This window comes from Hylobates moloch, unplaced genomic scaffold, assembly GCF_009828535.3.
Source record: "Hylobates moloch isolate HMO894 unplaced genomic scaffold, HMol_V3 SCAFFOLD_14, whole genome shotgun sequence".
Lineage (NCBI taxonomy): Eukaryota > Metazoa > Chordata > Mammalia > Primates > Hylobatidae > Hylobates > Hylobates moloch.
This window is the reverse complement of record NW_026652289.1, coordinates 40382384-40409995: the sequence shown is the minus strand read 5'-3', so window position 1 is coordinate 40409995 and position 27612 is coordinate 40382384. Positions and strand designations below refer to the sequence as shown.

The 27612-nt window shown below is 38.7% G+C and overlaps 1 protein-coding gene across 7 annotated transcripts in view; it reads left to right on the top strand.

Moving 5' to 3' along the window:
- The window catches only part of FANCI (FA complementation group I), a 116666-nt gene that overhangs the window by 74681 nt on the left and 14373 nt on the right, over nucleotides 1–27612 (top strand). For all 7 annotated transcript variants that reach the window (XM_058427110.1, XM_058427111.1, XM_058427112.1 and 4 more), the window contains 16 exons: nucleotides 554–690; nucleotides 3104–3284; nucleotides 5398–5485; nucleotides 7901–8031; nucleotides 8496–8566; nucleotides 9872–9986; nucleotides 11836–11958; nucleotides 16960–17028; nucleotides 18355–18456; nucleotides 19417–19593; nucleotides 19671–19792; nucleotides 20555–20719; nucleotides 21625–21804; nucleotides 25077–25243; nucleotides 25571–25656; nucleotides 26592–26708. In XM_058427110.1, the coding sequence (XP_058283093.1) occupies nucleotides 554–690; nucleotides 3104–3284; nucleotides 5398–5485; nucleotides 7901–8031; nucleotides 8496–8566; nucleotides 9872–9986; nucleotides 11836–11958; nucleotides 16960–17028; nucleotides 18355–18456; nucleotides 19417–19593; nucleotides 19671–19792; nucleotides 20555–20719; nucleotides 21625–21804; nucleotides 25077–25243; nucleotides 25571–25656; nucleotides 26592–26708 (2031 nt within the window). The remainder of the gene's footprint in view (nucleotides 1–553; nucleotides 691–3103; nucleotides 3285–5397; nucleotides 5486–7900; nucleotides 8032–8495; nucleotides 8567–9871; nucleotides 9987–11835; nucleotides 11959–16959; nucleotides 17029–18354; nucleotides 18457–19416; nucleotides 19594–19670; nucleotides 19793–20554; nucleotides 20720–21624; nucleotides 21805–25076; nucleotides 25244–25570; nucleotides 25657–26591; nucleotides 26709–27612) is intronic.

Here is a 27612-nt window from a genome sequence, read left to right as displayed (position 1 = left end):
AGCTGCTATAAGACATGTATGTCCCTTCTGTTCTCTGGGGATTGATGGAAAACTACAGGTTTTTGGTTTATTCCTCCGTTTCCTGTTGTGTGGTAAGCTAGGTAGTGAGGTGGGAATAAGAGTGGAAGGATACCACACAGCCCAAGTTGGAGGAAGGGACAATTTAGCTGGATATTCACCAGCAGTTTTACTATGTTGTAGCTTTCCAAGAATAGGTTAGTTGCAAGGATGAAATTTACACTTTTTTTCTTTTATGTGTTCCAGGTTGTGGGTAATATTTATATTGACTTTTAGCCTTTTTTCCCCCTTTTTGCTTAAGAAAGGCTTGTCTTCAACTCCTTAAAGTTCCCACTGAATGTCATAATTTTTGTAACATCTTCATCTAGTTAAAATAGTTGTCACAGGGATATATGTGAATGGCAGCTCATAGGAACAGTTATAGGGTTAAGATTTATAGCATGAGCTATAATATTTGCTTTATTTTCTTATTTCTTTCATTCTGTTAGATGCTTGATCTTTATTTTTTCATTTATTTTTATTAACTATACTCAAGGTGCTTGATCTTTTAAAGACTTCGGTTGTAAAGAGCTTTAAGGATCTTCAACTCCTCCAAGGCTCAAAATTTCTTCAGAATCTAGTTCCTCATAGATCTTATGTTTCAACCATGATCTTGGAAGTAGTGAAGAATAGGTAAGTTGGTGAACCATATCTCAAAAGGTGTATAAGGTGTTTAATGTTAGAAAATGCAATGTGGTATCATACTTGCAGCCTATGAGGGGAAAGTGATGACTTACAGCTGTTGACGTCACACATCAAGGTTCAATTTCTTAAAACTGGTAGAGCATACTTTTTCCCTATGGAAATATCCTCGAATCTCAGGACCTGGTTTCTTGGCCACCTTGACAGCAAGCATACAAAACTGAATTAGGTGCTTTTGTTTATTCCATGATATTACAATTCTCTATTTTCCTTCTCTTTCTTTCCATTTTTTTTTTTGAGACAGAGTCTCACTCTGTCACCCAGGCTGGAGTGTAGTGCCACAATCTTGGCTCACTGCACCCTTGACCTCCTAGGCTCAAGCAATCCTCCCACCTCAACCTCTCGAGTACCTGGGATTACAGGCATGCTCCACCATGCCCAAGTAATTTTTGCGTTTTTTGTAGAGACAGAGTTTTGCCATATTGCCCAGGCTGGTCTTGAACTCCTGAGCTCAAGAGATCCACCTGCCTTGGCCTCCCAAAGTGCTGGGATTACAGGCTTGAGCCATTGGTCCCAGCCCTTTCTTTTCCTTTTTAAAGGAAACAGTCTCACTATGTTGCCCTGGCTGGAGTACAGTAGCTATTCACAGGCTCTATTATAGCACGGTAAAGCCTCAAACTTCTGGCCTCAAGTGATCCTCCCACCTCAGTAGCTGGGACTATAGGCATGTACCCCCGCGCCTGGCTTGGCCTTTCTTCTTCTTTTTTTTTTTTTTCTGAAGACGTAGGAACTTTTCACTATGTTGCCCAGGCTGGACTTGATCTTCTGGGCTCAACTGATCCTCCTGCCTCAGCCTCTCAAGTAGCTGGGACAATAGGTGCATGCCACTGCATCTGGCTCATGGCCTCTTTTTAAGGTGAGTAAAAAACATTGAGCTTTATTTACTTGGTTGAAATTTGGAGCTTATGGTTGGAATTGAATTATTGATTAGTCAGTTTAGACAAATTCATTTAAAACCACATGGAAAACATCAGTAACTATCCTGGTTTTTATTTTAATTTCAGGACATACATTAGCTGTTGTAACAGTCTTTACTATGTCATGCTTTCACTGTGTATTAAATATATTTTAAAATTTCATAATTTAAGCATAATTTATGGTAGGTCTCTTCTAGGCCTGGAATTCTTGTTTATTAATAGATTGAATTTACATGAGCTTTGCAGTAGGACAAATTTGAAATTAGAGTTTATTGTTTGAGTGTTTTACCCATTGTTAGGCCTTAAAGCTTTTTAATCTTTGTATCTGATTATTCTTTTTCCTGAGGTTTATAGTTGTGTCTCCAGTATTTTCCCAACCCAGTCTCTTCAAGTTGGGCTAAAGAAAGAGGTACTCACTAACCAGGAAATTCCTGGAAAGCTTCCCATCTTCTGGAAATCTCAATCGTCATAGGACTCCATGTCCTATGTATAATTAGCCTGGGGTGGGTACTTGCCACCAGGTGGGACCAAACCTCAGCCGGGAGAGATTTGGATAGCCTTATTAGATCCTCTAAAATAACTGGCTGGTTAGTTACACATGCTTGCCCCAGTCAGTTAATGAACCTTTAAATAATGCATTCTCCATTTTATGTAATTGAATTTTTGGCTCTTCAGAGTATGAATATTGTTAACTCTGTTAAAGTGTTATAATTTATCCATAACTATCTACTTCATTCTGTAGTGCTGCATTATAATTTGTTGCAATTTAACAGGTAGACATAATGGATAAAGGTTATATGCACATTATTTCCACCGTGGGGTATAACATTAAGTGGTATAAAACCACCAATGATTCTACTCTTTTACAAAAGATTATTTGTAGTTTTAGCTTATGCTGTTGACACCAGATCACTCATCCATTTATACTATAAATATCTACTGAGTGTCTTTTATATGCCACCCTTGTGCTAAGCAATGTGGGTAAAAATATGACTATACTATGACCTCTCTCCTAGAGAATCTCTGTCTATGGAGGGGAGCTAGTTTGTAAGCCTCTACATAAGCATTGTCAGTACTGTAGGGTAATAGAAGAGGCAGCAATGAACTTCTCATCATGAAATCTTGAATGGGAATCTTTAATGGTCATCATATTGAAATATTCAGTATGATGTTTTTTGAATATTCTCTAGCTTCTGGATTTTCCCAGTATTCTGTCTGTCATTGGAGACCACTTGCCTGCTGTTCCCATTATGGTACATTTAGGAATTCAGAATTCTGTCAGACGATGTGTGTAAAGAAAAGGTTTATATGCAGAGTACATTGATTATCTAGGTCAAGTTTGGGAAATGTATAACAGGGCAATGAGTATAAAGGTGAGAATATCTTAGTAAGTTTTTCTTTTTTAACTAAGCTTTGTTTTCTTGTAGTGTTCATAGTTGGGACCATGTTACTCAGGGCCTCGTTGAACTTGGTTTCATTTTGATGGATTCATATGGGCCAAAGAAGGTTCTTGATGGAAAAACTATTGAAACCAGCCCAAGTCTTTCTAGAATGCCAAACCAGCATGCATGTAAGCTCGGAGCTAATATCCTGTTGGAAACTTTTAAGGTGAGACACTATTTTGGCAACGACTCCCTAATTTTGTTTAAATAATCCAAGTAGGGCTTGGCATTTGCCTGGAAGTTTGGTGGACAAGGAAATTTGAGTATGTATTAGTTTGACAGAGGATATATGACAGAGATTAGGATAATATTGAAACATGATAGATCCAGTTTGATGGAATACTTACTTTCTTATTCTTTTATAAGTTTTTCATTTATTCCACTTAATCCAATTGTTTCTGACCTAGAAGTTTGAATATAAGATAGCTTTTTCATTATTTTTCCTTCTTCTTCCAGCAGTAAACCATTTCTAGTTTTTGTTTGATTTTGTTTTAATGCTGTTCCTTTACACAGAAGAAATTTTTTTAGGTCACTGTAGAGCATCGAGCTTAAAGAATCATGCTTAAGAATTTTTACTGAAAATAAAACAAAAAAAAGAATCATGGCCGGGCGTGGTGGCTCACGCCTGTAATCCCAGCACTTTGGGAGGCCGAGGTGGGCGAATCACGAGGTCAGCAGATCGAGACCATCCTGGCTAACACAGTGAAACCCCGTCTCTACTAAAAATACAAAAAATTAGCCGGGCGAGGTGGCGGGCACCTGTAGTCCCAGCTATTCCGGAGGCTGAGGCAGGAGAATGGTGTGAACCCGGGAGGTGGAGCTTGCAGTGAGCCGAGATCGCGCCACTGCACTCCAGCCTGGGCGACAGCAAGACTGTGTCTCAAAAAAAAAAAAAAAAAAAAAAAAAAAAAAAAAAAAAAAAAAAAAAGAATCATGCTTGGTCGGGCATGGTGGCTCAAGCCTATAATCCCAACACTTTGGGAGGCTGAGGTGGGCAGATCACTTGAGCTCAAGAGTTTGAGACCAGCCTGGGCAACGTGGTGAAACCTCATCTCTACAAAAAATACAAAAATTAGCCAGGCGTGGTGGCGCGCACCTGCAGTCCTAGCTACTTAGGTGACTGAGGTGGATCACTTGAGCCCAGGAAGTCAAGGCTACAGTGAACTGTGTTTGCACCACTGTACTCCAGCCTGGGTAACAAAGTGAGACCCTATCTCAAAAAAAAAAAAAAAAAAAAAGAATCATACTTATTGGTTCATTGTTTCTGAAGAAACCAAAATGGGAAATTTACATTTTTTTGACATTACCACCAAATTATCACTGACATCTCAATTTCTGAAAGTTTTCAAAAATTTATTTTCTTTTGAATAAAAAAATGCTAGATCATATCTGAGGTTAAACAACTTTTCTAGTAATTCCTCTAAGTCTTCTTGATGTTCAGTTGTTTAATGTAGCTACACACCAAGAGTGTCTGCTGAAAATGTTATTTGGGAGGCTGATCTAAATGTAAATCTAGTGTTCTAATCCAGAACTATGAAGTAAATGTCAGAATAGTTCTTGAGAGTTATCAGTGTATTTGATGATATAAATTACCCTGCTTAACAGTGATATTGTTAAAGACATTATCTTGGAGTATATTTTTGTATTTAAATTATTTTTCAAAACTAAAGAGGCTCCATTTGATTTCACATAGATGTTGGCTTTATCAAGGCATCTTTATAAATTGCCACTAAGTCACTAACAGTCTGAGGTCTGAACGAATTAGTCTGTACCATAAAGTAATCAAGTTCAAGTAAGAATTTTAACTAAAATTCAAGTGAAAATTCAGAATGGGTCTTTTTAACGGTAACTGCTGTGCTTCTAGAAACTGAGAAAGGGGTTAGGGAAGATCTTTTAAGTTTCTAGAAATCTTCATGGGCTTTTACATTTTGATTTTTAGAATAAAACTTATGTATACTGTCAGGAATATGGATATTGTCAGGTAATGGATACCTAAGTAGAATTGGTCCTGTTTGATGCTGAACCTTATATGTAGCAATAGTTTAATGTGATCTGTACTTTTAGGCTAATAAACATGGTATTTATCCTACTAATGAATCATCTAAGCACAGAACAAGGGGAAAGTTGAGTGATTCTCTCTTTCCAGATGATTCACATTATATTCTGATTTTTTGAGTTTTACTCATATCCAGACGGTTCTTCATCCTGCCTGACATGCATTGATGTACTTAAAAGCTGAAGGTCACCCAGGAATATTTTATTTATTCTGTTCTTTTTAGATCCATGAGATGATCAGACAAGAAATTTTGGAGCAGGTCCTCAACAGGGTTGTTACCAGAGCATCTTCTCCCATCAGTCATTTCTTAGGTATTAAACTTTGAAAGAATGAATAAAGTTTTTAGAAATATTTTCATTTAAATGTCATAATCATTTGGTCCTGGGAAAAAAATTTTAATGAGCATTTAAATGCAGTATCTTTGATAGGATGCCAATAAGGCAAATCCACTTATGTTGTCTGGGATTGTCAGTTGTCAAAAAGGCTGTTGTTGTCAGTAAGGAAAGCAACAATTAAACCAATAAGTAAAATTTCCATTTTGCCTCAACATTTTCTCTTTTTATTAATACCTCTCAAATGAGTGCTGTCCTTCTGCTGCCACTCATTGACTTCCTAGTCCTTTTAGCCTTGACATTTGGACTGCACAGCGTTTCTCTCTGGTGACCTCTGAATTTGCTGGGTTTTTGTTGTTGTTGTTGTTTTTTCTTTTTTGGACACAGTTTTACTCTGTTGCCCAGGCTGGAGTGCAGTGGCGCAATCTCAGCTCACTGCAACCTCTGCCTCCTGGGTTCAAACAGTTCTCGTGTCTCAGCCTCCTCAGTAGCTGGGATTACAGGCACACGCTACCACACCCAGATAATTTTTGTATTATTAATAGAGGCAGGGTTTCGCCATGCTGGCCAGGCTGGTCTCGAACTCCTGACTTCAGGTGATCCACCCACCTTAGCTTCCCAAAGTGCAGGGATTATAGGCGTGAGCCACCATGCTTGGCCTGAATTTGCTGTCTTTAATACATAACTCCTAATGTCTAAATTTACTAGCCTTACTCACCAATTTTAAAAATTTCTCTATGTCATTCATCACTGTTTATAACTCCCCTGAAACTTTTTAGGTAAGTTCTCTGATTACTGTAAGAGTTTGCTTCTTTTCCTGCCTGTGACCAGTTTTTCTTTTACCTCAAATATAGTACAGTTCCCTTCAAACAAATTTTCCTTTCCATTGCTCCTATTTCCATTATTTGAAGCATGTTTCTCCAGGTCCTAGAGGCTGGAATTACCTTTTATTTTCTCAAACACACTTAATACCTAAGTTCTGTCATTTTTCTCCCTCATACTGTTATTTTTTCTATATTCCCTCCTCCCCCAACCTCACATCCAGTGTCTAGTTCCCATTCTTACAACCTTGAATTTAGACTACTGCCACAGCTTTCTAACTGGTTTCCTGACTTTTTCTTCTCCCTGCAGCAATTTAACCTGCATATTACCACAGATTAGTATTCCTAAAATACCACCTTATTGCTACAAAATCATCAATATGTTATTTAATAAATTGTCAGCTCTTTTTGTTTGTTTGTTTTTTGAGATGGAGTCTCACTCTGTCACCCAGGCTGGAGTGCAGTGGTGTGATCTCAGCTCACTGCAACCTCGGCCTCCCGGGTTCAAGCAGTTCTCCTGCCTCAGCCTTGCAAGTAGCTGGGACTACAGGCACGCGCCACCACACCCAGCTAATTTTTGTATTTTTAGTAGAGACGGTGTTTGACCATGTTGGCCAGGATGGTCTCAGTCTCTTGACCTCATGATCCACCTGCCTCGGCCTTCCAAAGTGCTGGGATTACAGGCGTGAGCCACCACGCCTGGCCAAATTGTCAGCTCTTTATCCTGGCACTGAAGGTCCTTGACAAGTTGATCCCAACCTACCTTTCCAATGTTAAAGTCAGTTATTTACTTTCCTGGATTCTTCACCCCAGCATCATTGATTTCCCTACCATCTTCTGAATATGTCTTATACTTACCTTTCTCATACCTTTACTCATACTTTTCCCTTTATATATGTAGGCCTTTCTGGTTCTTTGTGCATTTAAATGTTCCCCATCTTTTAGAACCTAGTTTAAGTTCCTTCTCCTCATTGCTTTCCTAATATATACCAACTCATAATGATCTCTTCTTCCTTTGAACTCCTATTTAAACTCTCCCTTTACCATTTGGTAGGCAATAAACTATGTTTGGAATTAATAGATATTTGATATTGCTCTGTGATTTACTTCTTTAATTCTTTAAAAAAAATTTTTTACTTCCAACTAAATTGTTAACATTTTTAAAGAAAGACTATGTTTTATACTTTTATGTTCCTGATAGGACCATATTATGCTTGCATGTAGTAAAAATTCAGAAATATTTATTGATTTATTTTAGCTTAGAAGTAAGAAGATGTGTGCTACTACTTATGTCTAGGCAGTGTAATCGGTTTCTTCCTTTCTTTTAGGCAGTTTAATTTTTATAGAAATTGAAACTATCATAGAAATTGAAACTATCATAGAAAAAAGCTAAAATTATCCTGGTTACATTGGAGAAAAAGTATATATAGAATCAGTAGAAATTTGTATTGCAGTATACTTGGCTTATTTGAGAAAGGAAACAAAAGACTTCACATTTCTTTCTCCGTCTTTTTCTTGTATTTCAGATATCTTTAGTTATTTGAGACAACTGATTATAGATTCTGTTTTTCAGATCTGCTTTCAAATATCGTCATGTATGCACCCTTAGTTCTTCAAAGTTGTTCTTCTAAAGTCACAGAAGCTTTTGACTATTTGTCCTTTCTGCCCCTTCAGACTGTGCAAAGGCTGCTTAAGGCAGTGCAGGTAAGTCTTCAGATTCCCAAGTAACTTGCCAAAACTGAGGTTTAACTGTCTAGTGGAAGTCTGATGCATTTCTGTATAAATATATATGTCTAAGAAATTCTATTCCACTTTAGTCTGGAACATAAAATTTGCATTAAAAGGGCAAGAGCATTGAGCAAGACTGTTTTCCAGGTTTGTTTACTGTCCATAGCACTATTCTCTCAACTCATTTTCAAGTTAATGAAATAATTAAAACTCTCTTAGAACATTATTGAGTAAAATAGATTTACAAAGGCATTCGCAACCAGTTTCATTTTAGTGTTTCAAAGTATACAATTGCCTTTGTTAACTGTAATAAACATTAAAACGTATATAAAAGAGAAGTAAGCTTCCTTATAGAAGCCATATGGTCACAGTATTGGGTAGAAATGAGTTAAGGCTAATAAGCAAATTTGTTCTGTTTTTACCCACTGATTCTTTTTCAGCCCCTTCTCAAAATCAGCATGTCAATGAGAGACTCCTTGATACTTGTCCTTCGGAAAGCTATGTTTGCCAAGTATGTAGCATCTTTTTATATCATAGGAAGATGTCATCTTCTAATGTTGGAGCTAAAGTTATCTCTGCCATCTCCTAGTACCACCTGTTCACAGTGATCATGAGAATTCCTAGCCCCGCAGAGCAATTTCATCAAATAAGGCATTTTGCTAAGTGCTTTATGTGCTTTTTTCATTTAGTCTTCACAGCAACCCTGTGAAGTAAGAATTATTGCAATTCCCATTTTACAGATAAGAAAACTTAGGCTTAGAGAAGATGAGTGACTTTCCAAAGGTAAAACAGTAGTTGGTGGTGGAGCAAGGATTCAAAGTCAGGTCTAATACCAGAGCTTGTGATGTCAAGTACTTTGCTCTACTACATTAGAATAATCTTCAGGATAATGTTCTAGTGTCAAATACTCTGAAACCTGAGCTGGCAGCAGTTCCAAAGGGGAAAGCACTTTAGTCAAGAAGAATATACTTAAGAATCTCATTTTAGTGAACATCTGAATTATGATCTAGAGGCCAGTAGATCAAATTAATTGTTGAGGGGAATGAGTTTTATTTGTAGCTTAGCTAATCCCTCCTAACATCTCTTCCTTTATTTCTTAGTATATAAGCTAGAGATGATCTTGCCATCTCCTAAAAATATAAGACAGTAATATGTGAAAAGCATTTGGTACTTTGAGGATAAGATGCCCAATTAATATCACATTGGCCATATTATAATATATTCATGGGTGTCCAGAGGAACAACTAAGCCATATGCTATTATCTTTGTTCTAGAATTAACAGTTTTTGTTACTCCTCACCCAAAGGCATGGCGAATAGACTGAGATATTATGTTGTAACATCTTTAACATGAGTTAATCGTTGCGCCTCAGTGAGAAGACAAGTGTGACATTTTCTGGAAGGACAGTTTTTACATGGCATCAAATACTACATTATCCTATGAAGAAAGAGAGCATATGAAGGGAAGCACTCCTTCAAACATGGCAAAATCAGCAATTTCTTACATTTGAGTAACCAGCCAATTTTACAGTCTCTCAGCACTCTTATTCTTATTCCTCACATAGACTTGAGAGCAGGATAGAAGTAAGTAGAGTATCATGAGTTAAGTAATGAAAAAAGTCAGTTCAATTTCTGTACTATAAATTGCTTTGAACAGCTGATACCTTATTTTGAGTACATAAATTCACTTCGTTTTGCTCTACACTTCATTGTTTATACATATGCCTTCTCTGTATGCAACTAGCTGGATTTTTCTGACCCAGAAGCATATTCCTGTGAAATAGTACTGTTTGTTAACTTCTCTATTTCTGAGCTAGCCAGCTTGATGCCCGAAAATCTGCAGTTGCTGGGTTTTTGCTGCTCCTGAAGAACTTTAAAGTTTTAGGCAGCCTGTCATCCTCTCAGTGCAGTCAGTCTCTTAGTGTCAGTCAGGTAAGGATTATTTATGTTAACTTGTAGTGTGTGCGTATCATTCATGTGCATCGATGAAATGCACACTGTTTTCTTTTATTCCTGTTATGGTTGTAAGAATGATCCTAGAACTAAAGAGTCTGATGATGATGATGTTGATGATGATGATGATATTGGCTAACACTTATTAGTGGCAGATTTACTGTATGCTAAACTGTACTATACAGTATGGTAGCCACTGTCCTCAGTATGGCTATTGAATGGAACATTTGATTGAAATGTGGCTAGTCCACATTGTGTTGTGCTATACATGCAAAATTCATACCAGATTTTGAAATAAAAGAATGTAAAAATCTAATAATTTTTAATATTGATTACATCTTCAGAGAGAATTTTGTATGTGTTGGGTTACAGAAAACATTAAAATTTACTCTATCTCTTTCTCTTTACTTTTTTAATGTGGCTACTAGAAAATATAAAATTACATACATGGCTTGGATTTGTGGTTCATATTATATTTTTCTTTTTTTTTTTTTTTTTTTTAGACGAAGTCTCTCTCTGTCACCCAGGCTGGAGTGCAGTGGTGCGATCTCAGCTCACTGCAACTCACTGGAAGCTCTGCCTCCCGGGTTCACGCCATTCTCCTGCCTCAGCCTCCCGAGTAGCTGGGACTACAGGCGTCTGCTACCGCACCCAGCTAATTTTTTGTATTTTTAGTAGAGATGGGGTTTCATTGTGTCAGTCAGGAGGTCTCAATCTCCTTACCCCGTGATCCACCCGCCTTGGCCTCCCAAAGTGCTGGGATTACAGGCGTGAACCACCACACCCGGCCCATATTATATTTCTTTTGGATAGCATGGTGCTAGATATTGTGCTAAAGTGCTTTACATTTATTATCTCATTTAATCTTCACAGCAGTCCTCTGAGGCTAGATACTATTATTATCCCATTTTCTTCTGTCAATTTATTTACTTTGCACAGAAACATATATTACACCTTGTAATCTGAGAAAACAAAACTTTTTATAATAATCTGGTAATCTAGGCTTTGGAGCAATAAAATTGTCTTCATAATTTAAATGATGTACTATAAGATTTATAAATAGGAGACATATTTATATATAACAGTTTGACTAGGAATCCTCACTTTATTGCTTTGGTATAACTACATAAAGCTTTGTCTATAACATATGCATAGATTAAATATTAGGAACACTAGGTATCATTTGTATGTTGTTATCCCCATTTTAAAGACAGGGAAACTGAGGCTGAGCCAGGTTAAATAACTTGCCCAAGGTTATATAACCAAGAAAGGGTGGAAGAAGGATTTGGCCTCAGGCAGTATGAACTACATTACTGTGATGCCTGGAGTAAGGATTAGGAATTCTTGGTCTATAATTGCTGATTTTATTATGTAATTTACACAAAGGATATCAGTTCTTTGTCATGTCCATTTCTAAACAAAAGACTGTCTTCCTCCTAAACCTTTCTAGAATTTGTGGAAGAGTGAGATTCTTCTAGCTATTGAAGAAGTCTTAGACCTTTTAAATAAAATTATGTATATTATTACTACTGGATTCTAGTGGCTTGAAATAAGCAGTGTACCTTCCTAAGCAATTGATATTGTCAAGGAAACCTTAAGGAATAGGAACAGTTAATTTTGTTAAAATGCTTAAAAATTCTCTTATTCCAAACCAGTATAAGAGTGACACTTATTACCTCATGGTAATGATTATACTGTGTGTCTCACCCCTGGGGTTTGGCATGTGGAGAAAGGTTAAGTTTTTTTGACCAAGAACATAGGCTCGTTTAGCTCCTTATTGGAAACTGCTTTGGTAAGATAGACATGAATTGGTCTGTCTTCCTTTCAGGTTCATGTGGATGTTCACAGCCATTACAATTCTGTCGCCAATGAAACTTTTTGCCTTGAGATCATGGATAGTTTGAGGAGATGCTTAAGCCAGCAAGCTGATGTTCGACTCATGCTTTATGAGGTAAGTCAGTAGAATGGAAGGAATGTAGCAAACCCCCAACTAATAATTTTTATTTTAGTAATTTTTTTCCTGATTATGAAAGTACAGTAGCTATGCTCTTATTTGATTTAGTCAGCACCAGTAGCTAGTGATGTTTGGTCAAAAAGTTGTTTAAGGCAGGGCACAGTGGCTCACACCTGTAATCCCAACACCTTGTGAGGCCAAGGCAGGAGGATCAAGCAAGACTCTGTCTTTACAAAAAATAAGAAAATAAAAAACATTAGCTGGGTGTGGTGGCATGCGCCCATGGTCCCAGCTACTCAGGAGGCTGAGGCAGGAGGATCCCAGCAGCGAGGCTGCAGTAAGCTATCATCACACCACTGCACTCCAACCCAGGCAACAGAGTGAGACCCTGTCTCTCAAAAAAAATTTTTTAAGGTGGGGAATCATAAAACACAGTTGATAGACCTTAAATATTTTATTTTAATTTGAAATATTTAAATATACTATAAATTTGCCAGTCTTAGGACTAAGTCCTTTTTTTTGCTTTGTTATTGATTACAAGTTTACTTCCTGTCTCTCATACAAACCCATACCCTTAATTTATTGCCTATAGTTTCAAATTTGTGTTTACCTAAAGTGGTATAAAAACTTTAAGCTACTTCAGATACAGTTTAGTACAAAAATCTTTTAGATAGCTTCAGTTTTTTCTCTTTTTACAATTGTGTTACCTCTAATTTATCAGAAATTGGTTTGAGAGACTGACTTTCCAAACATTTAACTTAGTTTTTTTTCCTTTGAGACAGAGTCTCGCTCTGTCACCCAGGCTGGAGTGCAGTGGCACAATCTCGGTTCACTGCAGCCTCTATCCTCTATCTCGTGGGTTCAAGCAGTTCTCCTGCATCTCAGCCTCCCAAGTACCCGGGATTACAGCTGTGCACCACCATGCCCAGCTGATTTTTGTATTTTTAGTAGAGATGGGATTTCACCATGTTGGCCAGGCTGGTCTTGTACTCCTGGCCTCAAGTGATCCATCTGTGTTGGCATCCCAAAGTGTTGGGATTACAGGCGTGAGCCACCATGCCCGGCCTAACTTAGTTTTTATAAAAGCAACTTCTTTTTCTTTTTGCACTGAGTTTTCAACAGTTTACTGAACGTCTGATTAAATCACTAGTTATTATGACAGTACAGCTAAGAGAAATACAACTACTGACTTGTGATTAGCATATAACTCACCCAGAGGATATTGTGGTAGCATATATGAAAACAACATTCATCTTTCTGTACCTTTCCATCAGAGCTCTTAGATGCCTAGGTACACTATCAATGAGCAGTAATATTTTGAGGAATCTTTTTTTTTTTTTCTGAGCAGTAGGTCTCAACAGTGGGCTTAAAATATTCAGCAAACCATGCTATAAACAGGTGTGTTATCATGCAGGCTTTGCTTTTCCAATTATAGAGCACAGGCAGAGTAGATGTAGCATAATTCTTAAGGGCCCTAGGATTTTTGGAATAGTAAATGAGCATTGACTTCAACTTAAAGTCAGCAGCTACATTAACCCCTAACAAGACAGTCAGCCTGTCCTTTGAAGCCAGGCATTGACTTCTCCTCCCTAGCTAGGAAAGTCCCAGATAAAGTCTTCTTCCAATATAAGGCTATTTCATCTACATTGAAAATCTGTTGTTTAATATAACCACCTCGATCAATTACGTTAGCTATATCTTCTGGATAATCTGCCTCAGCTTCTCCATCAGCATTTGCTGCTTCACCTTGCACTTTTTTTTTTTTTTTTTTTTTTTTTTTGAGTCTCACTCTGTCACAAGGCTGGAGTGCAGTGGCGCGATCTTGGCTCACTGCAACCTCCACCTCCCAGGTTCAAGCGATTCTCCTGCCTCAGCCTCCCCAGTAGCTGGGACTATAGGCTCACACCACCACACCCAGCTAATTTTTGTATTTTTAGTAGAGACTGGGTTTCACCATGTTGGCCAGGATGGTCTCAATCTCTTGACCTCGTGATCTGCCCACCTCAGCCTCCTAAAGTGCTGGGATTACAGGCGTGAGCCACCGCGCCCAGCCCCTTGCACTTTAATGTTATGGAGATGGCTTCTTTCCTTAAACCTCATGAACCAACGTCTGCTCGCTTCAACTTTTCTTCGGCAGCTTCCTCATCTCTTTCAGGCTTTATAGAATTGAAGAGTTTGGTCCTTGCTCTGGATTAGGCTTTGACTTAAGGGAATGTTGTGGCTGGCTTGGTCTTTTATCCAGACCACTAAAACTTTCTCCACATCAGCAGTAAGGCTGTTTTGCTTTCTAATCATTCATATGTTCACTGGAATAGCACTTTAAATTTCCTTTAAGAGCATTTCTTTGCATTCACAACTTGGCTCTTCGGTGCAAGAAGCCTAGCTTTTGACTTGCCTCAGCTTGTGACATGCCTTTCTTACTAAACTTGGTCATTTCTAGCTTTTGATTTAAAGTGAGAGATGTGCGACTCTTCCTTTCACTTGAATACTTATAGGTCATTGTAGGGGTTATTAATTGACCTAATTTCAATATTGTTTTATCTCAGGGAATAGAGAGGCCTGAGGAGAGGCGGAGAGATGAGATGATGGCCCAGTCAGTGGAACAGTCAGAACATACACAGCATTTATCAATTAAGTTCACTATCTTATATAGACACAATTTGTGACTCTTCAAACCAATTGCAACAGTAATGTCAAAGATCATTTATCATAGATCCCTGTAACACATACAATAATAATGAGAAAGTTTGAAATATTGTGAGAATTACCAAAATGTGACACAGAGACATGCAGTGAGCACATGCTTTTGGAAAAATGGTACTGACAGACTTGCTTGATGTAGGGTTGCCACAAACCTTTAATTTGTAAAAGTAATATCTGCGAAGTGCAATCAAGCAACTTGCAATAAAATTAGGTATGCCCATATTCTGTATAAACCACATTGTTTAAATAGTTAAGGCACAGTGAGCCACTCTTCTTTAGGGTGAGCTTTGTGTCAGTGTAAGTAACTGTTTACCAGCTAAATTCTCAGCCACCAGCTGGCAAAGGTGCACTAAGGATAGGCAGTCTTAGACTTCATGTGTTAACTCTTGTGCAGTCCTTGATATGCCCCTCCCCCCCCAAAAAAATCTTCACCCTTATTTAGCTCTAAAGTAAAAAAAAATTAACATGAAGTGGATCATAGACTTAAACCTATTAGAATATTGCTGTTCATTTATTCATCAGTCTTAGTATATCATTGGTATATGAAAATACCTTATGTAGTGATATAACTTGTCATATTTGTTACAAGTGTATGCCAGATTGCCATTTGCTTTTTTTTTTTAATATGATCCTTTTAGACTTACAGAAATAATAATTTTTGGTTACTAAATCTATTGATTTTCTTCCTCTGAGATGTCTTCTATTACTTTTTTTTTTTAAGAGACAGAGTCTTGCTCTGTTATCCAGGCTGGAGTGCACTGGTGCAGTCTCACTCACTGCAGCCTGCAGCTCCTAGGCTCAAATAATCCTCTTGCCTCAGCCCCATCCCCAAACAGTTGGGACCATAGGCACGAGCCACTGCACCCAGCTAATTTTTCTGTTTTTTTTTTTAATCTTTTGTAGAGACAGGGTCTCACTTTGTTGCCCAGGATGGTCTCAAATGCCCTGGCTTCAAGCGATCCTCCTGCCTCAGTCTTCCAAAGTGCTGGGATTAAAGGCATAAGCTACCATGCCTGGGCCATCTTTATTATTTTATCTGTAGAAAGTCCAAATCCTTCCAGTGAATATTCACTAACATTTTCTTTGAGGTTTTTTTTTTATGCATTTGTTTTTGACGTTTAGCTACTTAATTCATCCTGAATTTGTATAATATATATGAGGAGCTTTTGCCCCAAGCTAACCATTTGTTCAGACATCATTGCCTCCTTTATGTGTACTGTGTATCTCTGTATGCCATTTTAAAATTTTGCCTGTAGATTTTTGTGCCAAGACAAAGTGTCTTTTTATTATTATTACACATTCATAAAATATTTTAGTTCCTGTTAGGATTAATTTTCCTTTGGTTCGTTCCTTTCCCCTTTCCCCTTTTTCCTTTTTCCTTTCCTTTCTGACAGTCTCACTCTGTTGCCCAGACTGGAATGTAGTGATGCGATCTCGGGTCTCAGCTCACCGCAACCTCCCCATCCCTGGTTCAAGCGATTCTCCTGCCTCAGCCTCCCAAGTAGCTGGGATCACAGGCGTGCATCACCATGCCTGGCTAATTTTTATATTTTTAGTAGAGATGGGGTTTCACCATGTTGACCAGGCTGGTCTCGACCTCCTGATCTCAGGTGATCCCTCCTGCCTTGGCCTTCCAAAGTGCTGGGATTACAGGCATGAGCCACCGTGTCTGGCCTGTTTCTTTTCTTTAAACAAAAAAAAATTTGTTGATCAATTCTCATTTGCTTTTACTCACAGATGAGCTGTATAACCTCTTTTCCAGGTTCCAGAAAGAAAGTTCTCCCCAGGATTTTTTTTTTTTTTTTTTTTTTTTTTGAGGCAGAGTTTCACTCTATTGCCCAGGCTGGAGTGCACTGATGTGATCTCAGCTCACTGCAACCTTCATACCTCAGCCTCCCAAGTAGCTGGGATTACAGGCATGTGCCACCACACCTGGCTAATTTTTGTATTTTTTAGTAGAGACAGGGTTTTGCTGTGTTGGCCAGGCTGGTCTCGAACTCTTGGCCTCAAGTGATCTGCCTGTCTCAGCCTCCCACAGTGCTGGGATTACAGGTGTGACTTACTGCACCTGGCCTCCCCAGGATTTTACTCTGAGCAGTTCTTAACTAAGACTAGGACATTTTGGGTGGGAAAAAAATACAGTCATTTATATCAGGGCATTTAGGACCATCAAATATGGTCTTGATAGGAAAGAACTGCGAAGAGGATAAAGAAAGTGTTATTTTTAAGTTATGATTGTCCAAATCACTAGTATCTCTGTTAAAGCGCTTATTTCTTCTCTTTGATTCCTCTAAGGGGTTTTATGATGTTCTTCGAAGGAACTCTCAGCTGGCTAATTCAGTCATGCAAACTCTGCTCTCACAGGTAAAATACATTTTTATGGATATATGGAAAACAGACAATCAAGGATTGAGAGACAATTGATGGTTTTTAGACGTTTCAAAATATAAAATAATTCCCAACTAGTACATTGGTACTTTGTGAACATGCTGTGGGTATGTGATGCTGTTCTGGGTTGTCTTATCTTGGTCACCACTTACCTGTCTGCCATAATACCATCATCTAGCAGTTATCCTTGTGAATTAACAGTCTGTATCCTAAGTCAGAAGGACATTTTGAAGAACCATTTATATAAGGACCATTGCAGCTATATCCATTATGTTATATTTCTGAAAGAAAAAAGAAATCCAAAACAAATATAGCAAAATATTATTTCTTAAATCTGGGTAATGGATACATGGATGTCTTTTACATCCCTTTCTGCACTTTTCAGTTAACAAATTTTTAAATTAGAAGATTAGGTTCTTTTAATCTTCAAGACTAGAAGAATTCATATGGAGACTCTCTACCAGTAGGGTGCCCTTAGACCCCTAGTCTATCATTTTGTTTGCTCTCTCTCAATGCCATTGCTTTGTGATAGTTATGACGTTTCATTTGAAATTAAGGTCTCAAATGTGTGAAATTATTGGAAGTTCCCATACTATCCATCAAAAGCTTTTCATCTGGCCTTGGGCTTGATCCTATATAAAATTTATATTCTGTTAGCTATATTGTATCTTTCAAACTGTAATCAACACATCTACATTCACACATTTAACAAAAATAGAAAATCATGTTTGAAGGCATAGAATAGCGCTTTCTGACTCAGGTTAATATGCAGGCCAGTAAAATTCTGCAGACTCCAAAAGTTAAAAGAAGAAAAATAATAACTCATATTTTTTTGGCTCTCTTATATGCCAAATACTGTTTAAAGTACTTTACATGTATTGTCATATTTAATCCTTATACAATGAATATTAATAATATCCTCATTTTTAAGATGAGGAATCAAGGTACAGATACTTTTATAAAAACCAGTAATAAGTAGTGGTACTGGGATCTTCGACTCAGCCAGTCTGACTCTGGATCCTATATTTTTAACCTCCAAGTTAACTGAAAATGTTGATTGCACGTTACAAGTTTAGGAATAGAAGGAATTGGAATAGGAAAGATGATCCTAATCTGTACAATATCCAAAGCAAGAGCACAGGATGTGGGTGAGCCAAAGCAATAAAAACTTGGCTGCATTGTTCTTTGAACAGTTGGGAAACGTGTGTTAGAAGGCATTAGACATTAAAGATACCTTTCACCTGACAAAAAAGTAAAAAGCATGTATGAGCCAAGATGTCTTTTTTTTCTTGCTATACACAGTTAAAACAGTTCTATGAGCCAAAATCTGATCTGCTGCCTCCTCTGAAATTAGAAGCTTGTATTCTGACCCAAGGAGATAAGATCTCTCTACAAGAACCACTGGTGAGACTTTTATTCTTCCTTCAACCATTATTTTTATTATTAAGGATAGGGTTGAACTCTGCAAAGAGATACCTTTCGCTGTGAAATTCTCTTCCTATGAATGTTTACTTTTAAGTCTTCCCTGCTTATCATTTCTGAACCATTATCATTTTGGATCTGTTGGTAAGTTATCTCCATGTTAGCCCTTTACTAAATCAAGGCTTCCATCACTTCCCCCAGAGAATATTTTATCTCATTTATGAATCTTTGATTACATTCACTAAATAAATGTACTTTAGAATGGGGAGAGGGATGATGTCACCTAGGAACAGATGAACCTAGGGGACCTGCTTCATTAGTCTAGAGGAAGTATATGATTTAGGCTGAACTAGGATTGGCACTGTTGAACCTTCAGAGGAGCTAGGCCTGGTTGACTTTCTGTTCTTATCTAGCCTCACAAGGACATCGAAGAGGATAAAAATGGAAACTCCCACCCCAAGTGACCTATAACTCATGGTAGAAGAAAGGAGGAAGTCTTTCAGTTGTCATTATCTTGCCTTCATTTTTGTGCCTTCTGTGACATGAGATGTCCTCAGCCTAGATCTAAGATGCTGTGTTGGTCTCCTAAAGATTCCCTCAACATAAACCTCTATCTTTAGAATAGCCTCTGGGACTCAAATGAACTAGAGAAGATTTAACTTCACCACCTAGCTCCAGGGTTATTGATCAGACCAGAGATAGCACATCTAATGTTGCATTTTTAGGTGTCAGCCACTTAGGCCAGTTTTCGGGGGGAAGCATTAGAAAAGGATGCTGCTGTTCAGTTAATTTTCCCAATTTTGTTAATTTAGATGGACTTAATTTGTAACACTAATTATTTTCTTTAGCCTTATAGATAAGAATTATTTGCTGGTTATGAACAACTTTATAGGTTATCCATCAACACTCAAGAGTATTTAATTTACTTATTTTCTCCTACAGGATTATCTGCTGTGTTGTATTCAGCATTGTTTGGCCTGGTATAAGAATACAGTGATACCCTTACAGCAGGGAGAGGAGGAAGAGGAGGAGAAAGAGGCATTCTACGAAGACCTAGATGATATATTGGAGTCCATTACTAATAGAATGATTAAGAGTGAGCTGGAAGACTTTGAACTGGTAATTGCTAAGTCCTCAGCTGTATTGAATGATGGAGTTCTTTAGTAGCTTATTAATTTTTATCTTGTGTGTTTTAGGATAAATCAGCAGATTTTTCTCAGAGCACCAGTATTGGCATAAAAAATAATATCTGTGCTTTTCTTGTGATGGGAGTTTGTGAGGTTTTAATAGAATATAATTTCTCCATAAGTAGTTTCAGGTAAGGTATTGCTATAACTCCACTTGTAATTTGATGAATTCTCCATTTTATTTATATATTTTTACTGTAGCAATATTCTAGGCAGTAAACAGACCACAGACTATGACACTATCTCTTAAATGAGCACCTGGTCTAAGACTAAACTGTGTTCTTTCCACTAGAGAGCACTGAAGTATATGCTTACCAGGCCTATAAAATGAAAGCCTTCCAGCAGGGTTTCACTTACTCAGAATTTCCCAGACCCTGAATTCAGGAACTCCTAATTTTAACATGGAAATTTTGATTGGTGGTAGTATTGGACTTTAATACTCTGCAGGGACTGGTATAAATAAGGGAGGGGAGGCCAGGTGCAGTGGCTCACACCTGTAATCCCAGAACTTTGGGAGGCCAAGCTGGGTGTATCACTTGAGGTCGAGTTCAAGACCAGCCTGGCCAACATGGTGAAACCCCATCTCTACTAATAATGTAAAAATTAGCCAGGTGGTAGTGGCTGGGACCTGTAGTCCCAGCTACTCGGGAGGCTGAGGCAGGGGAATCACTTGAGCCTGGGAGGCAGAGGTTGCGATGAGCCGAGGTCACACCAGGGGAAACAAAACCCAGATAGAGTGCTGTGACCTGGGAGTATTATATTAACGAAGTTCTATTCATTTATAATGTTATGTCTAAACTGTGACATTTAAAGCAGCATTGTGATTTCTTTATTAAAGTAAACCACAATATTCTGATGTTTGTCCTTAGCAGTCTCTTTTTTGTTTTTTACAGTAAGAATAGGTTTGAGGACATTCTGAGCTTATTTATGTGTTACAAAAAACTCTCTGACATCCTTAATGAAAAAGCTGGTAAAGGCAAAACTAAAATGGCCAACAAGACAAATGATAGTCTTTTGTCCATGAAATTTGTGTCCAGTCTTCTCACTGCTCTTTTCAGGTAAGGTTCTACTGGAGTGCTTAAAGACAGCCACTCCGTGAGGATCATATACCTACCTAGGCTCACTTGTTTCACCTCGTTTGGATTGTTTACAGTAAGAAATAAGTCAGGAGGTTTTATTTTTCTTGAAAGCTGGACAATCCTAGGTAGGTACTTTAAATAGGTACCTTGAATTATTAAAGGAAAAATGAGAAACAGTGGGCTAATAAATGAAAAGATAGGGATGAATTCCAACGGTGTTTTAAGAAAGTCTATATAAGTAGCTTGTACAAGATAACAGATTTAAAAAGGTAGGGGGTGCCAGGGATGGTGTCTCACTCCTGTAATCCCAGTACTTTGGTAGACTGAGGTGGGTGGATCACTTGAGGTCAAAAGTTCAAGACCAGCCATGACCGATATGGTGAGACCTCATCTCTACTAAAAATACAAAATTAGCCGGGCATGGTGGTCCCGGCTACTTGGGAGGCTGAGGCAGGAAACTCACTTGAACCCAGGAGGCAGAGGTTGCAGTGAGCTGAGATCACACCATTGTACTCCAGCCTGGGCAACAAGAACAAAATTCTGCCTCAAATAAATAAATAAATAAATAAATAAAAAGGTAGGGGGGTGACTGAATTAAAAATACAAAGGGACAAAAAAAAAAAAACCAGACTAAGACTGACATTTAAATTTTATCAAAGTAAAGGATTTGGGGAGGGAGAGAAAATGAGGAACCACTAAGAATAACGATTATAAAAGGGCAGCCATAGCAGTGACTATAGCTTGGGCTGCCTAGAGAGTCTGCCAGTCGGAGCTTACTGGCAAGCTCTGTTGGGTGCTGCTGTTCTGAACAATTTCTAGAAAGCTTAATTCCGTATACCAATAGCAGTAAGGGAATCTTTCTTTTTCTTTCTCTCTCTCTCTAGGGATAGTATCCAAAGCCACCAAGAAAGCCTTTCTGTTCTCAGGTCCAGCAATGAGTTTATGCGCTATGCAGTGAATGTAGCTCTGCAGAAAGTACAGCAGCTAAAGGAAACAGGGCATGTGAGTGGCCCTGATGGCCAAAACCCAGACAAGATCTTTCAGAACCTCTGTGACATAACTCGGTAAGCCACTCCCACCCCTTAGAAACTTATTCCACTTGGCTGTGGTGTCTCCAAGAGAACAAACTGGGAACGGAGGATGAAGGTAATTTCAGGTTGGACATATTTTAAGAGTGAAAGAATATAAAAAATTAGCCAGGCGTCGTGGCAGCACCTGTAATCCCAGCTATTCAGGAAGCTGAGGCAAGAGAATCACTTGAACCGGGAGGTGGAGGTCGCAGTGAGCTGAGTTCATACCACTGCATTCTAGCCTGGGTGACAGGGCAAGACTCCCCAAAAAAAAAAAAAAAAAAAAAAAGCCAGGCACGGCACCTCACGCCTGTAATCCCAGCACTTTGGGAAGCCGAGGCAGTTGGATTACCTGAGGTTGGGAGTTCGAGACCAGCCTGACCAACATGGAGAAACCCTGTCTCTACTAAAAATACAAAAATTAGCCTGGCATGGTGGCACATGCCTGTAATACCAGCTACTCGGGAGGCTGAGGCAGGAGAATTGCTTGAACCTGGGAGGCGGAGGTTGCAGTGAGCCTAGATTGTGCCATTGCACTCTAGCCTGGGGAACAAGAGCAAAACTCCGTCTCAAAAGAGTGAAAAAAGTGCAGTCATTGACATAGGGTCTTTTTTCTAGTCTTGCCTTCCCCTGGCGCCCCCCCTTTTGTTTTTTGTTGTTGTTGTTGTTTTGGCTTTTTTTGAGAGAGTCTCGCTCCATTGCCTAGGGTGGAATGCCATGGTGCAATCTCAGCTCACTACAACCTTTTCCTCCCAGGTTCAAGCAATCCTTCCACTGCAGCTTTCTGAGTAGCTGGGCCTACAGGTGCATGCCACCGTGCCCAACTACTTTTTAATTTTTAATTTTAATTTTTTTTATTTACTACTTTTTTTTGGAGACAGGGTCTTGCTCTGTCACCCAGGCTAGAGTGCAGTGGTGTGATCTTGGCTTACTGCAACCTTGGCCTCCCTGGTTCAAGTGATCCTCCTGCCTTAGTCTCCCAAGTAGCTGGGATTACAGGCATGCACCACCATGCCCTGCTAATTTTTGTATTTTTAGTAGAGACAGGGTTTCACCATGCTGGACAGGCTCGTCTAGAACTCCTGACCTCAAGTGATCCACCACCCCGACCTCCCAAAGTGCTGGGTTTACAGGTGTGAGCCACTGCACCCGGCCCCCTTTTTTTTTTAAATTTTCTGTAGAGATAGGATTTCACCATATTGTCCAGGCTGGTCTTGAACTCCTGGGCTCAAGTGACACGTCCATCTCAGCCTCCCAAAGTGCTGGGATTACAGGCCTGAGCCACTGTGGCTTTTGTTTTTTTGTTTGTTTTTTTTGTTTTTGTTTTTGTTTTCATTTAAAGAGATGGGGTTTGCAGTGTTGCCCAGGCTGGCCTTGAACTCTTGGGTTCCCGGGGCTTCTAGTCTTGCTTTGATATGGATTGTTAGTCATATATAAAATGTTAGGCTATTATTGGGGGGAAAAAGAGGGATATTACATAATGGTTAAGTGATTCAAAATACTTAAAGCAAAAACTGATGGAACTGAAGGAAAAATAGACAAATCCTTAATTAATGTAATCAGCCCTCTCTCTGTAGTCAAAAAACAGAAAACAACAAGAAAAAACAGTAGATAGAAAATCTGCTGGAAGGAGGTAGAAGAAGTGAACAACACTGTCACCCAGCTTGATTTAATTGACACTTATAAGAACACTCCACAGCAGCTTCAAAATACACATTCTTTTTATGTGCACATGGTGTATTCACCAAGATGAGCCATATTTTGGGCCATAAAAACTCAGCAAATTAAAAAAGTAGAAATTCTCTGACCAAACAGAATTAAAGAAGAAAGCAGTAACAGAAAAATATCTAGATAATCCCCATATATTGGAAATTAACTGCACTTTTAAATAGCCCATAGTCAAAAAGTCGTAAGGGAAATTAGAAAACATCTTGAATAGAATGGAAACAAACAGACAACATGTCAAAACATATGATCCAGCCAAAGCACTATTGAGGAAATTAAAGCAGTTAGTGATTTAAAAATCTCAAATCTCCCATATAAACTTCCACATTAAGAATATAGAAAAAGAAGAGCAGATTATAATGAAAGTAATCAGAAGGAAGGAAATAGACAAAAGCACAACTATGAAGAAGCAGAAAATTAAAATAGAAAACATTAAAAGAAAGCTGGTTCTTTGAGAAGATCAATAAATGTAATGAACTTTAGCCAGACTAATCAGGAAAAGAGAAGACACATTACAAATAGCAGAATTGAGGAAGAAGGGACATCACTACTGATCCTACAGATGCTAAAAAATAGATAATAGAATATTAACGATTTTATGCCAGTAAACTTTAAGTTTAATGGACAGATTTCTTGAAAGCTCACTCAACAAAAAATAGGCAACCTGGCCGGGCGTGGTAGCTCACATCTGTAATCCCAGCACTTTTGGGAGGCTGAGGCAGGTGGATCAGCTGAGGTCAGCAGTTCAAGACCAGCCTGGCCAACATGGTGAAACCCCAACTCTACTAAAAAAATGCAAAAATTAGCTGGGCGTGGTGGTGTGCACTTGTAGTACCAGCTACTGGGGAAGCTGAGGCAGGAAGACCACTTGAATCCGGGAGGTGTAAGTTTGCAGTGAGATCACCCCACTGCACTCCAGCCTGGGCAACAGAGTGAGACTCTGTCTCAAAAAAAACACCTTAGTAATCTTATCTCTATTCAAAGAAATTGAATTTGTGGTTCAAACTTTTTTTACAAAACTTCAGATCTAGGTCTATTCAGTGGTAAATTCATCCAAACATTTAAGGGAAAAGTAATGTAAGTTCTGTGTAAATTCTTCCAGAAAATAGGAGAGAACATATTCCACCTCATTTAATTAATGAGGTCAGCATTACCCTGATACCAAACCAGAACCAGACTATTGCAAGAAAACTGCATAGCAATATCCCTCATGAATATAGAATCTGCTGTGTTAAAGGCAGACTCAGAAGGCTATATACTGAATGACAACCATTTTTGTATGATGTTTTGTAGAAAGTAAAACCATAGGGACAGAAATTAGATCAGTAGTTGCTTGGAAATGGGAGGAGAGAATTGACTATCAGTGAGCACAAGGGAACTTTTAGAGTGATAGAAATACCTTGATTGTGGGGAGATTACACAACCACGTAAGTTTTTTTAAACTTCTAGAACTGTTCACCTACAGGGTAAGAATTTTACTGTATGTAATTTTATCTCGGTGAACCTGTCTTTAAAAACAATACCACTTTCCCCTGCTTCAGAGTCTTGCTATGGAGATACACTTCAATTCCTACTTCAGTGGAAGAGTCGGGAAAAAAAGAGAAAGGAAAGAGCATCTCACTGCTGTGCTTGGAGGGTTTACAGAAAATATTCAGTGCTGTGCAACAGTTCTATCAGCCCAAGATTCAGCAGTTTCTCAGAGCTTTGGGTGAGCATTGCAGCATCAATAAATAGGCTTGATTTAGGTTTCTCCTTAACCCCTTAATTCCATTTGTTAACCTACCAGAAGACACTTGAGAACAGTCCTAATGTTGCTGAGGAGTGACATCTAGTGGATTCAGGATTGGCACCTACTGGATTACATTCAACTACAAAGAGTGGCTGGAAAATGGAATATAGTATTAAGAAATCACAAAATTTTAGAAATTTAAGTCTGCCTTTAGACTTTTTTTGGCTTTCAAAAATTTTAGCTATTAAAAGGCCAAAAAGTATGAGTTTATATCAAAGAAGACAGGAGTTTCTTTTCCATTCCTAGATGTCACAGATAAGGAAGGAGAAGAGAGAGAAGATGCAGACATCAGTGTCACTCAGAGAACAGCTTTCCAGATCCGGCAATTTCAGGTGAGAAGCCTTGCGAAGCTGCTGTACTGGCCTGAGAGGCTTTGCAAAAGAACTGTTAGCAGGGGCAGCTGGTAAGAATGGGCAGACAGTGACCAAGTAGGAGAAGAATTTTTTCTGGGTCAGAGCAACAGGACATAGCTCTCAGAATGGAAGATAATGTATTTAAAAGGACCCTAGTGAGGATGTGTATTTAGCCACCCCAACCTGCAATACTCATTACCTCTAAGGACCACTGTTTGAGTTGATGTAAACAGAAAGGAATCTTCAAGGTATAGAGTCTGTGTTTTTGTTTTTGAGTCTGTGGTATAATTTGGCTTGGTCTGACAGACTATGTAAACATTGGACAATAAATCTTGTTAGTTTCTAACCAATAGTTGTCAAAATATCAGGATGTTCTATCACAGGACTTTTTTATTTAACAAGTAATTCTGAAGTTCCTACCATGTGCCAGAAACAATTCTAGGTGCTGGGGATGTAGCAGGGAATAAAAGAGGCAAAATATTCCTATCCTTGTGGAGCTTACATTATAGTAGAAAGACACTGACAAATAATCAAATACATAGTTATTCCAGGTAACAGGAAGGTATATAAGGAATGCTGGGTTTGGTGCCTGGTCTCAGCCTGAGATCAATGGATAGGCTCCAGGGAGCTGTGAGCCACCAGAAACTGGGTATGTAGTTCCTTATCTACATTTAGCATGGGGTTGGAACGGAAAGAGCCAGTTTTCAGGAGAATTCTCAGAGAGGTTTATGGTCAAAAACAGCTTAGGAAGCTACTGCTCAATCAAGGTTTATTTTCAGATTTTATCCTCTTAGAATTTTGGTAGCTTTGAATTCTTTCTGTCCTAGTCTTAGGAGTCTTTGACTAGATGCCTCTTCTTCCTGATAGGAACGTGTCTGCTAACATTGCTTGCTGTGTGTGCCTTCCTTTCTCAGAGGTCTTTGTTGAATTTACTTAGCAGCCAAGAGGAAGATTTTAATAGCAAAGAAGCCCTCCTGCTAGTCACTGTTCTTACCAGTTTGTCCAAGCTACTGGAGCCCTCCTCTCCTCAGGTACTAGTACCACTCATTTAATCCCATTTAGCATTCCTCAGAAGGCAAGGATTATTGCGTCATAAAAGTGTATATCTAAATGTCCTCTTGAAGTTGAGCTTATTTTACATGTTTAATTATACACCTGAGTTAATATAAGACCTATAAGATGTATTCTTTCCTACGTAATGTGTCTACCACAACATACTTACATGCAGCCATACAGGGCAAGAACATACTGCTTTTGTTTTGTTTGTTTAGGGTAAAGTGAAACACCACAGAAAGAATCCTGTGTTGATCTTTGGTGCCTTCAACCTTCTTAAACCTGTGTTCTTTGCCACTCTTGGTGTTTCCCCTTCTTTTCTAAGAGGAAAGTTTGTTAATTATGAAGAAGGCAGTTGACATTCAGCAGTTGACTTTCTCAGCACAATTACCTGGTACTGACTTTGGAGGAAATTCAACCAAAGATGATTAATTTAGAAAGTGTAACTGTAGTCCCAAAGCAGAAACACCTCTGCAGAGATAGGTTGTATGTATGTTTGTGTAAGTGTGCACACGTAGATGTAGACCTGTGCACCGCATGAACGTTCACACACAGAAGAATAAGAGAAGGACCACGTGTTGGGGGTCTGTTCCATTCAGGAGTAATTTTCCTGTAGGATGATAGAATACCTTCAGGAGCCCAGGACTGTGTGCTCCTACCACATCTACTTCCTGGGCTTGAGAAAGACAATGAAGCCCTGCAGTATACTCCTCTTTATGTGAGCCCTTGCCTCAGAAGACTAGCCTGGGAGTATGAAGGTGTTTGGGCACTAGAAAGCAGAGCTGCTTCCTGTTGTCCTACTTCCAGGTTTGCCCAAAGAAAGTCCCTTTGGTTACTTCATCCCAGTTCCAAACAGCTCACCCCCACTTTGCTTTCAGCATC